Source organism: Triticum aestivum, chromosome 3A (genome assembly GCF_018294505.1).
Source record: "Triticum aestivum cultivar Chinese Spring chromosome 3A, IWGSC CS RefSeq v2.1, whole genome shotgun sequence".
Taxonomy (NCBI): Eukaryota; Viridiplantae; Streptophyta; class Magnoliopsida; order Poales; family Poaceae; genus Triticum; species Triticum aestivum.
Window position 1 is genome coordinate 625,486,436 of NC_057800.1, and position 12,917 is coordinate 625,499,352.

The 12,917-nt window shown below is 44.6% G+C and overlaps 2 protein-coding genes across 2 annotated transcripts; both read right to left on the bottom strand.

The window, feature by feature from the left end:
• Positions 1-904: 904 nt before the first annotated feature.
• On the bottom strand, positions 905-7,398 carry LOC123057044 (NDR1/HIN1-like protein 10). The gene is made up of 2 exons (XM_044480215.1): positions 7,322-7,398; positions 905-2,027 (listed from the first exon to the last, which is right to left on the bottom strand). Exons 1-2 carry the CDS (start codon positions 7,396-7,398, stop codon positions 1,349-1,351), a joined length of 756 nt encoding a protein of 251 aa, XP_044336150.1. The 3' UTR covers positions 905-1,348.
• A 3,402-nt stretch (positions 7,399-10,800) lies between these two features.
• Positions 10,801-12,021, bottom strand: LOC123062699 (acidic endochitinase-like). Its single transcript, XM_044486334.1, has one exon. It carries the CDS (start codon positions 11,983-11,985, stop codon positions 10,963-10,965), a length of 1,023 nt encoding a protein of 340 aa, XP_044342269.1. The 5' UTR covers positions 11,986-12,021; the 3' UTR covers positions 10,801-10,962.
• Between the last annotated feature and the right edge of the window lie 896 nt (positions 12,022-12,917).

Sequence of the window (12,917 nt, forward strand, 5' to 3'; positions counted from 1 at the left end):
GCCGTCGCCATACCGCCCCGAGTCTGCCAGGACTATATCTCGCACGCCGCGGGAGGACCATTCGTCTCGAATCTGGCCACATATGTTCCTGACGGAGTGGTTTTAGGAAGCCTCAATGACCGGTATAAGAAGCTTCCACGCGTTTTGTACTCTCTTTTCTCGTGTGCTTTCAGTGTCAGTTTTGATCATTCTTTTTTTTTTCAGATTTTGGTGTTCTTGTTATTTTACTAGTTTTATTTAATTTTTGTTTTCTTTTATATTTTTCGTGTACACTTTCCATGTACAGATGTAACATGTTTTTGATACATGTTCAACATTTTTCAAATATAGGGTGGATATTTTTAAAATAAAATATTGTGTTTAATACATGTTAATCATTTTTGAATGATATGAAACATTTTTTTACATTGCATAAATATTTTAGTTAAAATGTCACAAACATATTTTTGAAATGCTTAAACGGTTTTTAAATGTCACATATTTTTTTTTGCGGGGGATCACATGCATTTTATTAAATGGTAGGGAACCTTTTATTTTTGGAATTAGGTGCACTTTCTTTGGTATAATCTTTTCAAATACCACAAATAATTTTTAAATGGTTGAAAACATATTTTCAATTATATGGACATTTTCATACATTGTATAAATATTTCTTTCAAAATGTTCACAAACATTTCCTTGAAATGTGATAAACATTTTTTAAATGCCGTATTTTTTGAATGCTCGCAACGTGTTTTATAAAGTTGCAGGAAGCTTTTCTTAACACAACATAAACATTTTTAACGCAGGATGAACAATTTTTAAATTTAAAAGTAATAAAATAGTTGTTAGTTGCAAGTATTCTTTGCAAGGCTTCTTGCTGCATATGTTATGTTCTGAGTGATTTGCTATGGCCAATGGGGATTTACTGCACACACTAGTTAATTTTGGCTGCATGAGCATATTTGAAATGTTGTTTGTGTGTTTGTGCGTGTTTTTGGACAAAACGTTTAGTGAGATGTTGCAGGATTGGTTGTTCTAGAATTTGATTTTAAGTGGGCTGGCCGATTGCTCCCCCTCTTCTTTTATGTTGCCACGAGACCTTGTCAAAATATGAACCAAAAGCACGAATTCGCAATATAATACGGTGTAACAAACTAATTCAAGGTGTCGAATTATTCATAGATATATGCACATCAAACGAAGAACGAAAGAATCTAGACGCGTTTACAGGAATAATTTAAGCACGGCCACCCTCCCTAATGTACGGTTTCAAAATGACAAACACATGCTACCAGCGTCAAACAAAATATAATCTTTGGCACGGCAGCCGGCGGAAGCAAATCCCGTTGTGATGAACCGGGGCGGATCAGAAGTCCACGGCGCACCTCGTCCCCAGCATCGTCGGCACCGGCGCCGCGCTCGCGTTGGGCACCGGCAGGCGGAGCGTGCAGGTGATCTTGCTCTTGCGGCGCGCGTTGAAGACCCTGACCTTGAACCCGAGGTCGGCGTAGAGCCTCACCTTGACGTAGTAGAAGCCGTCGCCCCTCTCCCTCCGGTACGAGCGCAGCGCGCCGCGGTCGTCGACGGCCGACGAGCCGGCGAACGCGGCCGTGACGGTGCGCTCGCCCTTCCGCTCCAGGTAGAAGGGCTGGACGGGGTGGTACCCGAAGCGCTCGCCGTCGTAGGACGCCTGCGCCTCGGCGTACTCGTAGTGGATGCGGAAGCGGTTGGGGTTGCGGACGCGGACGTCCACGGTGAGGTTGTACTGGAGGACCCCCTCGCCGGCGCGGACTCCGTCGGCGAGGTCGAAGCGGGAGAGCGTGGCGGAGACGGCGGTGGCCCTGACGGCGCCCGGGCGCAGGATGAGCCAGAGCACGAGGACGGCGGCGCCCAGCGCGATGACGACCAGGGCGATGACCTTGAAGACGAAGCACAGGAGGCAGCCGGGGCCGCTCCGGCGCGGGGCGGGCGGAGGGGGAGGCTGGGGCGCGTAGTACGGCTGCTGCGGGGCCGGGTACGCGTAGTAGGTGTTGGAATTATGTGTCCTGCAACTATATTCAAATTACTAGGAATTACTAATATTCGAAATACCTCATTATGAAATTGTACATGTATTTATACATGGAATTGATTTACATGTTTAGCATGGAATTGTTACTTGCTGGAATGTACTTAAGTGATATATGCTTAAGGAAGCTGGTCGATTATCAGTGGAATACAATATACTATTTATATTGGAAAGACTACCCGGGTACAGTGATAATCGGAAGGAGCTAGATCATATAGTTAGATTACAGCCCTAATGTTGGTCTACATAACTAGAGGAATTTACACTCTATTATGGCGCGTTGCTCACAAGCGCGTGCTCCGGGGACATGACGGGTAGAATCCGTTAACAGACAAATATGATCGTGGTTGGTAATTTGATCTGGACTCTATCCCGGAAACTAGTGAAAGAAAAACTAGGAATCTTATATCTGTATAAGAGGTGGACTCTTTGGAAAGACAGTATAAGAAGGTCCCTACCCCCTAGCCTCAGGGATGCGAATTGTGAGCGGCACCACGGATAAGCGCAGAGGAATAGGGGGTAGACCAAAAAAAAAACCTAAATTTCTTACATTGGCATCGGAGCTAGGTTGAAGGTCGCCGCCACTATCCTAATCCGTCCTGCAACTCTGCCGTTGAGGTGGACGGCTGCCATCCGGATACAACCCGCTGCGTATCGTTCTGTCCCCGCGTGCGTCTAGTGCAAGATCTACCGCTTCTTCCTGGTCGCACTCCTGCGGCGCGTCAAGCGGGCGCTAGCCGCGGCAGAATCCCAGGTGCTTCTGTGTTCGGGGCTATGCGTTCGATCGTCCCGGAAAAGTGACACGGATCGAGGATTGCTGGTACATCTTGCATGCCCGTGGATCGTGCAGGCCCGTAATCCCACTACTTCAAACTGCCGCCGGCCGGCCGCGGCCGTGAACCTCTGTCGCCGTTGTAGCCATCGCCATCCACAAATAATCCGCTGTGTCCACTGCTGTCGATTGATGTGCTGACTGCTCAGTGCTGCACGCATACGCTGCTCGCACTTAACGCGGCTAGTATGCGATTATATCGCATGCGTGTTCCCTGATGCAGCACGAGGAAAGTCAGGTTCAAGTGATCAACCAATAAAGGAGTACATCTGGATCGCTCTCAAAGCGCATGTTGATCAAGGAAGGCTAGTGTCCTTGGCTGTTTTGTTTCTTTGCGCGAGCGGATCGAGAGTAATAGTGCTGATTGTACATTAGTACTACGGATTGCAAAGAGCCAAAGAGGTGCACAAGTGATCACATACGCGTCAATTCTTCGCTGGATTTCTTTGTTCTACTGCTGGAGGAAGTGTTGCGTCGTCATGAAGAGAGAAGTTTCGGTTTCGATCCGACCTAGCAACGATTTTTTTTCTCGGTCGCCGGGCCCTCGCCTCCTGCTTTGCACATAAGGACCAACGATTCTGTAATTATACCGACATCGGAACAGAATGGCTTCTGTGATTCTAATTTTTGTGGTGGAACTCGACGAGTATTCTGGAATTCAACGGAATACACAGAAACTATGTCCTTGTGGTTCTGGCTTGTTGGAGGAATCTCTGAAGGCACCTGTGCACGCATGCTGTCAGGGAAGGAATATTAAATTCACATATTTCCTAGCATCTATTAATGAGTTTATTTTATTAGATTGCTGCTTAACAAACTAACTTGTTTGGTTGCTAATCCATTGCATGTAAATCATAGCAAGGAAAAGGTATCACTCCTTGGAAGAAATTTAGGAGGACTCCAAATCATAAATGCATGGATGAATTGCAACGAGCAAATGATTATGTGGAAAATTATTCATAATCTGGAAAGGGATTTCAAAGAAGTGTTATTATTGAGCATCACTTATTTATGGAGGAAGATGGGAGTCACTCCAAGGACAAGGAAATTTGCTCTTTGTTTGTCGGTATGTCTAATGATAATATTTCCACTATAGATATTTATTTGTGGTATTTTTTTTCAAATAGTTGGATTATGGTGTTTTATATACATCATTTATTGTTGGAATATCATAGCAACTTCATTGGCATGCAAAAATTTCAAAGGAAAATTGATATACTTTGAATTGGAAATTATGCCATAAAACTCCCTCATGGAGGAAAACTATTGTTGTTATAGGACATGTTATTTAACCTCAATGAGAAGGGATTAAATTTATTGCTCCATCTTGGAATCTATTGATTATGACATACTATTTGGAAAAGGGAGAGTGGAAATATTGCTCAATGGTTAAATTAGTGCATTATGATTTTCACACAATGGTCCATCTTTCTTGATGTCCATTGGAAGTTGGTAGACCAATTTTTTTTTATTGGGCAAAGATTACTCCATATGGAGGAATATCGACAATGGGAACACATGCTTGGAATCTTATCATCTACACCATCAATGACTTGGTCACATATCTTGGAACTGGATCAAGAGGCTTATTGATTCTGGAATTTTAAACTTTAGTGGGAGGACTAATGATACATGTGAAGCATATATGTGTTTTTTTTAATACACGTTTATTAAGGTGGAAGGAGATGAAAGGGCTTCACATCGTTTCCTTTTTATATACTTACGGTATTTCTTTGGACATCCCCACTAGAGGTCACATTGTTTATTTCATCTCACTCTTCCATGATTACACTTTTACATGGTTATGCTTATATTTTATTATACAAGTCAGAAGGTTTTATTGTGCTGGTCACATGTTATACTGAAGTGGAAAATCAGTTGATTAAATAATATCATAGTTTTAACAACCGATTGGTGGGGGAAGTACACTTCAGGAATATATCGTTTGTATGTAAAGAGCATGGAATTATTCACCATTGTTATATACCATACACTCCACAATTGAACGGAGGAATTGACTGTCTTGTATACCCCCTTGTTTGTTTGGAAAGAAGCATTGTGTACTATCATTTGTTGTATCTTTCTCCATCTAGTACAGTCACTTGGCTGGAAGGAAATATTCTATTTTGGCATGAAATTCACAGTTATTACAAAGCGCACACCAGGAATTTTTTCATGGTTCTTCTAGTGGATCAAAGGGTGTTTCCTTAGTTATCTGGAAAATGAATACTGGTGGAAAGTAGGAACACAATCATTTTTATCATCAAGTGTGGAATTATTGACAATCATACTGGAATATAATCTTGACCCCAAGGAAACTACAAGTGACACTCCCAACATGACATGCTTAGGATAAGTGGGAGGAATTAACTTGGAATGTAATCTCTGGATAATTGTTATGTGATTTTGGGGGGGAAGTCACTCTAAATACTAGAGGAAAACTCCTAAGAAGGATTAAATTTTTCATCAATGTCAACTATGAGTGGAAGAAATGCGGGAAGGAATAAACTCAATAAGGAAATGTATAGTTTGGGAAGTTATTATCATACCAAACAACCGCAAGCCCATTGTTTGTAAGTTTTTTTTTGTAAGGAAATTTGGCTCATTGGAATATTATAATATCACTCTTGCTATTCAGTTCTTTACACAAAAGGAACATATACTTTATGGAAACTCTCTCTCCTGGAATATAGGGAAGAGGAACTAAAGGCATGGTTTGCTAATTGAGTATATTAATGTATGGTCTTATAACAAGCTTCACATCAATGGAATAGCAGGTCATATGGTTTTTTGAATGAAGCAAGGCGGTCATCTACAAATGTAAGTGTAAAATAGTTTACATTATATTGTATACATTAACATTCTTTGGCTGTTTGTGCATTGATAACTCACATTGATGGAAGTGTAAGCTTGGTCATTTTCTAACTTTCATATGAAAGGAATTTCTGGAGCTTCCAATGTTCCGGGAGTGGAAATACATAGAAAATATTTTGAAGTGTTTCTCTATGGAAAATTGAAAATATGTTAAAAATACCTTTGATAAAGGAAATCATACTTAGTGAGGAATTATATTTGAACTCCTGAGGAAAAATGGAACAATAAATGGTAATGGAATTGATATGTATCTTCATTATATTATCATACCTTAGCTACCGGAATTTATGTTGCATTCAAGCAATGAAAGGAAAGACGAGCAGCTAAGGGAATCTCACACATCATATAAGATTGTGGAAAGTGCATCACAACCTGTCACTTGTTCTGAAATTTATATTAAAGGTAAACACATTGAGGAAGTTATTATTCTATCTACGAGATGAGAAATAAGTCCAGGTACGCATATTCAATTATTGTTTTAAGTACTAATATGGTGCAGGTTCACTGACCGAAGTCAGGAATTTCTTACAAAGCATGGTTACTGATGGAACTTCATTTAGTGATTGGATTTGATATGTATGTGGTTTTAAAATTTTATTCAACATGGTTATCTTATACTTGACTCGATGTGGAATTATTCATATTATTGATATATGTGGTTGGAAATAATTGATGTGGAAATTCACTTGAGGAAACAAAATACTCAAGGTGCCTATAAAGGTGGAATTACACTCGAGGAAATAATACTCGAGACGCCGAGGACAACTATGCTGGAATAATTAGGCGGAAATTTAAAGTCTCTCGTGTCACAGCAAGGGAACATATTGAAGGGAAGTATCACTATATTTATATATTTGTGGGTTTTCAACATTGTGTTAATATGATTGTTGATCCCTTGACTAAGCCTCTTAGTCAGGAGGTATTTGGCAAGCATGTTAAGGCTATGGGTTTACAAATATTTGAATGGTCGTTTGGGACAAGTGGGAGATGTTGGAATTATGTGTCCTGCAACTATATTCAAATTACTAGAAATTACTAATATTCGAAATACCTCATTATGGAATTGTACATGTATTTATACATGGAATTGATTTACATGTTTAGCATGGAATTGTTACTTGCTGGAATGTACTTAAGTGATATATGCTTAAGGAAGCTGGTCGATTATCAGTGGAATACAATATACTATTTATATTGGAAAGACTACCCGGGTACAGTGATAATCGGAAGGAGCTAGATCATATAGTTAGATTACAGCCCTAATGTTGGTCTACATAACTAGAGGAATTTACACTCTATTATGGCGCGTTGCTCACAAGCGCGTGCTCCGGGGACATGACGGGTAGAATCCGTTAACAGACAAATATGATCGTGGTTGGTAATTTGATCTGGACTCTATCCCGGAAACTAGTGAAAGAAAAACTAGGAATCTTATATCTGTATAAGAGGTGGACTCTTTGGAAAGACAGTATAAGAAGGTCCCTACCCCTTAGCCTCAGAGATGCGAATTGTGAGCGGCACCACGGATAAGCGCAAAGGAATAGGGGGTAGACCAAAAAAAAAACCTAAATTTCTTACAGTAGGGCGCCGCGTTCACGGGCGGCGGCGGGGGCGGCGGCTGCTGCTTCTCGTAGGAGGCCATCTGCGCGTCCTGGACTACGATCTGGTCGTGAACTTGAAGGCGACGGATGTGTTGGTGAAATGGGTGGGTGACTGATGGCCCAACTATCGTGTTCGTGATGGTATTTATACGGCGTTCTTGACGCGTCCCGGCCGTTCTGGACGCGTTTGCTTTGTGCAGACTCGCCTCATTTTTTGGTGTTGAAATTTCGCGGGTTGCGACTTACGAACAACGGGATGGAGAGAGTCGATTTGATAGGGGAGGAAGGCCGTAGGGTACTTGCTGAGATTATCTGAAACTTCGCTGATCTTTACGGTTTGTGAGGATGATTTTGATTGGTCGCTCATTAGCTCCACTATGAATGTTTTCCATTGATAAAACCGATCTTTCTTCTCTCTTAAGAAAATGACTCAGTTATTTTAGTACTGGAGTACTATATTTGGTTGAGCGTCACGCGTACCAGAAGTTGACCGCAGATGTTTGCACTGCTAGTAGCGTACACATCGTTGCTGTGACGTCCTTTCGCACCTGCAGGATCATGCCAAATCTTGTGTGAAAAAAAAGGCCACAATAACTTACGCGGTGACAAATGGTGGCTTTTGTAAAGAGAATATTTTATTCCTCAAAAAAACATGTAAAGTTTTTAGGTTGGTCTTCTTCTAAATAAAGCTCTACTTAATATCTATATCTATATCTACATGGATACGAAAAGATTCAAAATGGTAGATCCAACTAACATCAGTCATCAATTCAGATCAATCCAAACAACCTATATTGCTTCAAATGGTGTGCGCTCAACCTGTTTATCATGCAATTAATTACATAACAAATATTGAGGTCACCGCTAATCACATAATTAATGTGTAAATAATATCCTATCTAATATATGTGTGCAATTAATACCTGCCTAATATTAACATGCATTGCATGTACGCATTTACTAGTAAGTACTCTAGAAGTTTCCATTACGAATTGTTTTCTTCCTTTCTCTCGTGCCCAAGGCAACATTAGCGGCGGTGACTGGTCTACATGCCTCATCTATGAGGCAGCATGCCCCCTCTCCCTCCCTCTGCCGCTCCGACAATGAGAGGGGGCATGGTCCCAAGGGCTTCAGTCCAATGGTGGTAGACTTGCAAATAAATTTAGATTTTGTCTCCGATCGACGGGAGTGAGATGTTCTCGTAACCGTCAGCGTGGAATAAGGTCTCTCTGACTCGCCCTTTGTTTCGGCAGTGACTTGTGGAGGATGGTGCATCCCGAGATATAGTTCTCCCGGTTTGACTTTTTCTTCCACGGCTTTGTCTTGATGGCTGCCCTGCGGAGGGAACAACTTGGTTGTATGTCTTGGTCCCCCAGCTCCAGTTTTGACAGATGAAGATTGGACAACCTCATTTGGGGAGCGTAGGAGATTTGGTTCCCTGACTCTGTCTGGCCGGACTTACCGATGCTCTGTAGGTCTCCGGGCTGGGGGGGGGGGGAGTTGGTATGTAGATCACAGTCGTTGATGTTGTTCGGTAGATGTTTGCACTGGTAGACCGTAGATGTTTGCACTATAGGTCATCTTGGAGGTTGAAGTTCACCGAAGTAGACCGATGTCTTCTACTATATTTGGTTGACCGTAGATGTTTGCACTGGTAGTAGTGCACACATCGTTGCTGCAATGTCCTTTACCACCTGCAGGATCATGCCAGATCTTAGTCAGAAAGCCCACAATAACTTACGCGGTGAAAACAGGTGGCTTTTGGTCAAGTCATTTCTCACTTAGTATCGAATTAAAGAGGAAAGGGGACATTTTCTAGAGGGTAAATATTCAGGAAGCGGCTCCTCTACCGTGCAATATGTATCGTTGGGCCACTGACATGTGGGCTCACATGTCAGTCGCAGAACGGCAATGCCATATGTCAGAGGATCCTCGTCCAAAGATTCATATCTATGGGTCGTTTTTTAAAGGTCGACTTAATTAGCATAAGTATAAGATGTTTTAATTGTGAATTGATTTCTTCCTCCTCTCCCATGCCCAAGGCGGCAAGAGCAGCAGTGGCTGATCTACACGCCTCATCGGTGAGACATCAGACCACCTATCACTTTGTCTGTCGCTCATTGGCGGGGACCCCGGGGGCTTCAGTCCCGTGGTGGTAGTGTTAAAAATAAATTTATATTTTATCTTTGGTCGGCGGTGTTGAGACAATGATGTTGGTGTCGGCGTGGAATAAATTCTCTTAGTCTCGCCCTTGTTTTGGTGGTGCTTCTTCCATTCCAGTTTCGACCGACGTGGATTGGCCAGCCTAGTCAAGGAGCGTGGGAGACTTCTTTCTCCGACTATGTCTGGCTGGACCACGCGGGTTCTATAGCTCCAATTCATCGCTTGTTTTCTCCGGACGATGATAATACTATGTAGATCATGGTCGTTGACGTTTTCTGGTGTACAACGATGAATTCATGGCCATTGCTTCTACAAAACTCATGGTTTCAGCAAATTTGCTCCGCTGAGATGGAGGTCCAGAGGCGACGACATGTTTGTTTCACCACGCATTGCAGGTGGATGAAGACGTCGGCACCCCAAAGTATTTAGATATATTTTTCAATTCCCGTAAGTGTGTATTTAAGGTGTGTGCTACTTAATATATGGCATTTAACCTTCCATGAAATAAAAAATAAATATAAGATTTTCCTAAAGTTGAGCCTTTTAAAACGGTTCGTGTGAAGGAATTATACCATGCATCTATCAATTATCTACTCTAGCTAACGACGTTCGCGCCCAAAGAAGACTAGACAATAGACGTTCGAATGGAGGGTACACCCCGTCTATCCATAATGCAGCAAGTTTCTTCTACTTATGGAACATCAACATAATATGTTTTCTCAGTATTTCATAAACATGCAGAAATGTTGGAACATGCCAAGCATACCTCTGAAACCATTTTTCTATATGCAATAAATCCTGGTTGATCGCAGCAAACCAATAAGAAAAGCCATTGCATTATAAACAACATAGGACCCACATCAATCACAGGTCGACAACACTAAAAACTATATTGTGTGGACACAACATTGCAATGAACCAGAATAATTGCAACATGACGCCCATGTGTATTGTAGCGGAACATACACGAGGATGAAGGTTGTGAAAACAACCTATGCAACATAAAGAAATCGAAGTGTTTCAGAAGAAACAAAAACATCGAAATATCTAAACAAAACTACAACTAGAAATTTGAAGGGTGATCTTGTTGCCTCGAGCTCGCCGGCAACGACACGACTCGTCGTTGCTCCCCCATCACCACAATGTAGCCGGACCGGATCTATCCGCCCATGAGCCCCATCTTCCGCAAGCTTGATAACATATATAGTGTTTTATGTTGATTTTCATAAACCTGATCAAATTTTACAAAGTTTCACTTAGAACAAAACGACCATGCACTGTGATAGAGGAAAGTGGTTCATGGTGGTGAATACGACCATACAGTACATTTCTGTCCGGTTATTTGTCTTTGCTCAGTATCAGGCTTGACACGTGATAGAGGACATGTTAATGGCACGTGCTCTTGATCCCTGACCCGAGCTTAGCAGTTAATTAATACCAGCTCACAGGCTGGGCTTGACCTTGTCGCTGTACCCGGTCTTCCCGTCGTAGAACCTCGACCACAGCATGATCCCACCGTACTTCTTCGACTTCTTCACCACCGGCAGCACCTTGGACACCAGGTCTGCCGCCTCCACGAACCCGCTGCCGGCGGCCTCGGGCGCCGCCGGGAGCCCCAGGAACACCTGCCTCGCCGGTATGGCCGTCCACTGCTCCCACGCGCGCGCCAGGTTGCCCACCCCGCCGTCCGTGGTGTACTGGCACGGCGGGTTGTTGTAGAACTGCACCCACACGTAGTCGAACAGGCCCGTGCCGAGCGCGCCGCCGAGCCCGCCGAGCGACGCGTCCGGGAACGGGCACTGCGGCGCCGCCGCCAGGTACACTTTCCTGTGCTCGCGCCCCTTCCCCGAATACTTCTTGAGCTCCCGCGCCAGCTCGTCCCAGTGCGCGCTCCCGCCGCTCTCGATGTCGAAGTCGACGCCGTCGAGCACCGCGTCGCCGAGGGGCCTCGTCGCGGACGTGCCGCCGAGGTAGTTCTCCCAGAGGTGCCTCGCGACCAGCCTGGCGTCCGCGCGGGACGAGAGGCCGTAGCTGCCGACGCCGCCGCCGATGGAGAGCATGACCTTGACGCCGAGGCGCTGGCAGGACCTGACGTCGGCGCCCACGCCGGTGCAGCCGTTGGACGCCGGGTCGCAGTGCCCCGCCAGGTTCAGCAGCGGCGTCTGGCCCTTGCCGAAGGTGTACAGGAAGGCCACGTTGACGAACCTGTAGTTCCCGCTCGCGCACGTCTGCGCCAGCGTGCCTTCGTTGCCGTTCTGGCCCCAGTAGATCGCGACGCCGCCTGCGCGCGCAGCTCCGGCGGCCAGTCCGGCCAATGACGCCACGGAGATCAGCAGCACCGCCGGCAACAGCTCGCTCGCCATCATGATTTCTCGGCGGTGCCGATGAAGCGATGATAGCCGAACGTGAGAGCTGTGCGGTCGAAGGTTCATGGTCTCTGTAACTCTATATGTAGGTGAATCCATGGAGGTCTGCAGAGTCTGTGACTGTTCTGCCGCGCCGCCGGGCATGAGTGAGTGGCGAGTATTCTGAGCTTATCATCGTGTGAGAGCAGCTTCCACTTCGCTCGACGCCCACTTCCCCGAATACCTTCTGAACTTTGCTTTGATTTGCAGAAAGGTTCAGTGCGAGAGATAGGGGTGCACTTCAGTTAAGGCCACAATGCGCTCCCACTAGCTGCTAGCACATTTCCACGAGCCGTGCGAGGTTGACCGAATTGTTCGTTCAAAAGTGTAGGCGGCGGCTCGTTGCAACCGATCCATAATTCCCCTTTTGAACGGATGCAAAGTACTCCCTCTGTCCGTTTCTCCGACAAATAATTCCGGACGAAGAGAGTACCCAGCTCGAGCTACCTCAGCCATGATCGAGGTTAGCCCAAGACCCTCCACACTTCCTTCACCCTTTGGCAGCTGAAAATAATGTGCACTACGTCTTTATGGTCTTGATGATATACTAGGCATCCACTCTGCACCTATCTTCGCGGCCCTTTGTTGATGACGGATCGTTAAGGTAGGGAGAGACCTGATCCCAAAGCACCATCCCCGCTGCCGCCGATGTCAAGGTAGGAAACGACCTTACTCTAACGGATCGCCGTCATCATCGTCGATGCCACCAGGGAACAAAGACCTAAAGATAACAAGGACCTAAACAACGAAAGGGATGGTTCCCCACTCTTCTGACCGTCGATGAGGCAACTGGTCAAGGGATAGGAATGGGACCGAGGCGGCAACATGGAGACCTTAGCCACTACTAGGTCGAGAAAGGGGGCCGTTGAGGGGTCCATACATTTCTTTTTTAATTGTTTTTGGTATATTAATATAATTCCATGGGTTAGGGTTCGCAACATTCCCATAGAGAAAAGATGCACTGAACATATAGCTTATGCTGGAGCTCTAGT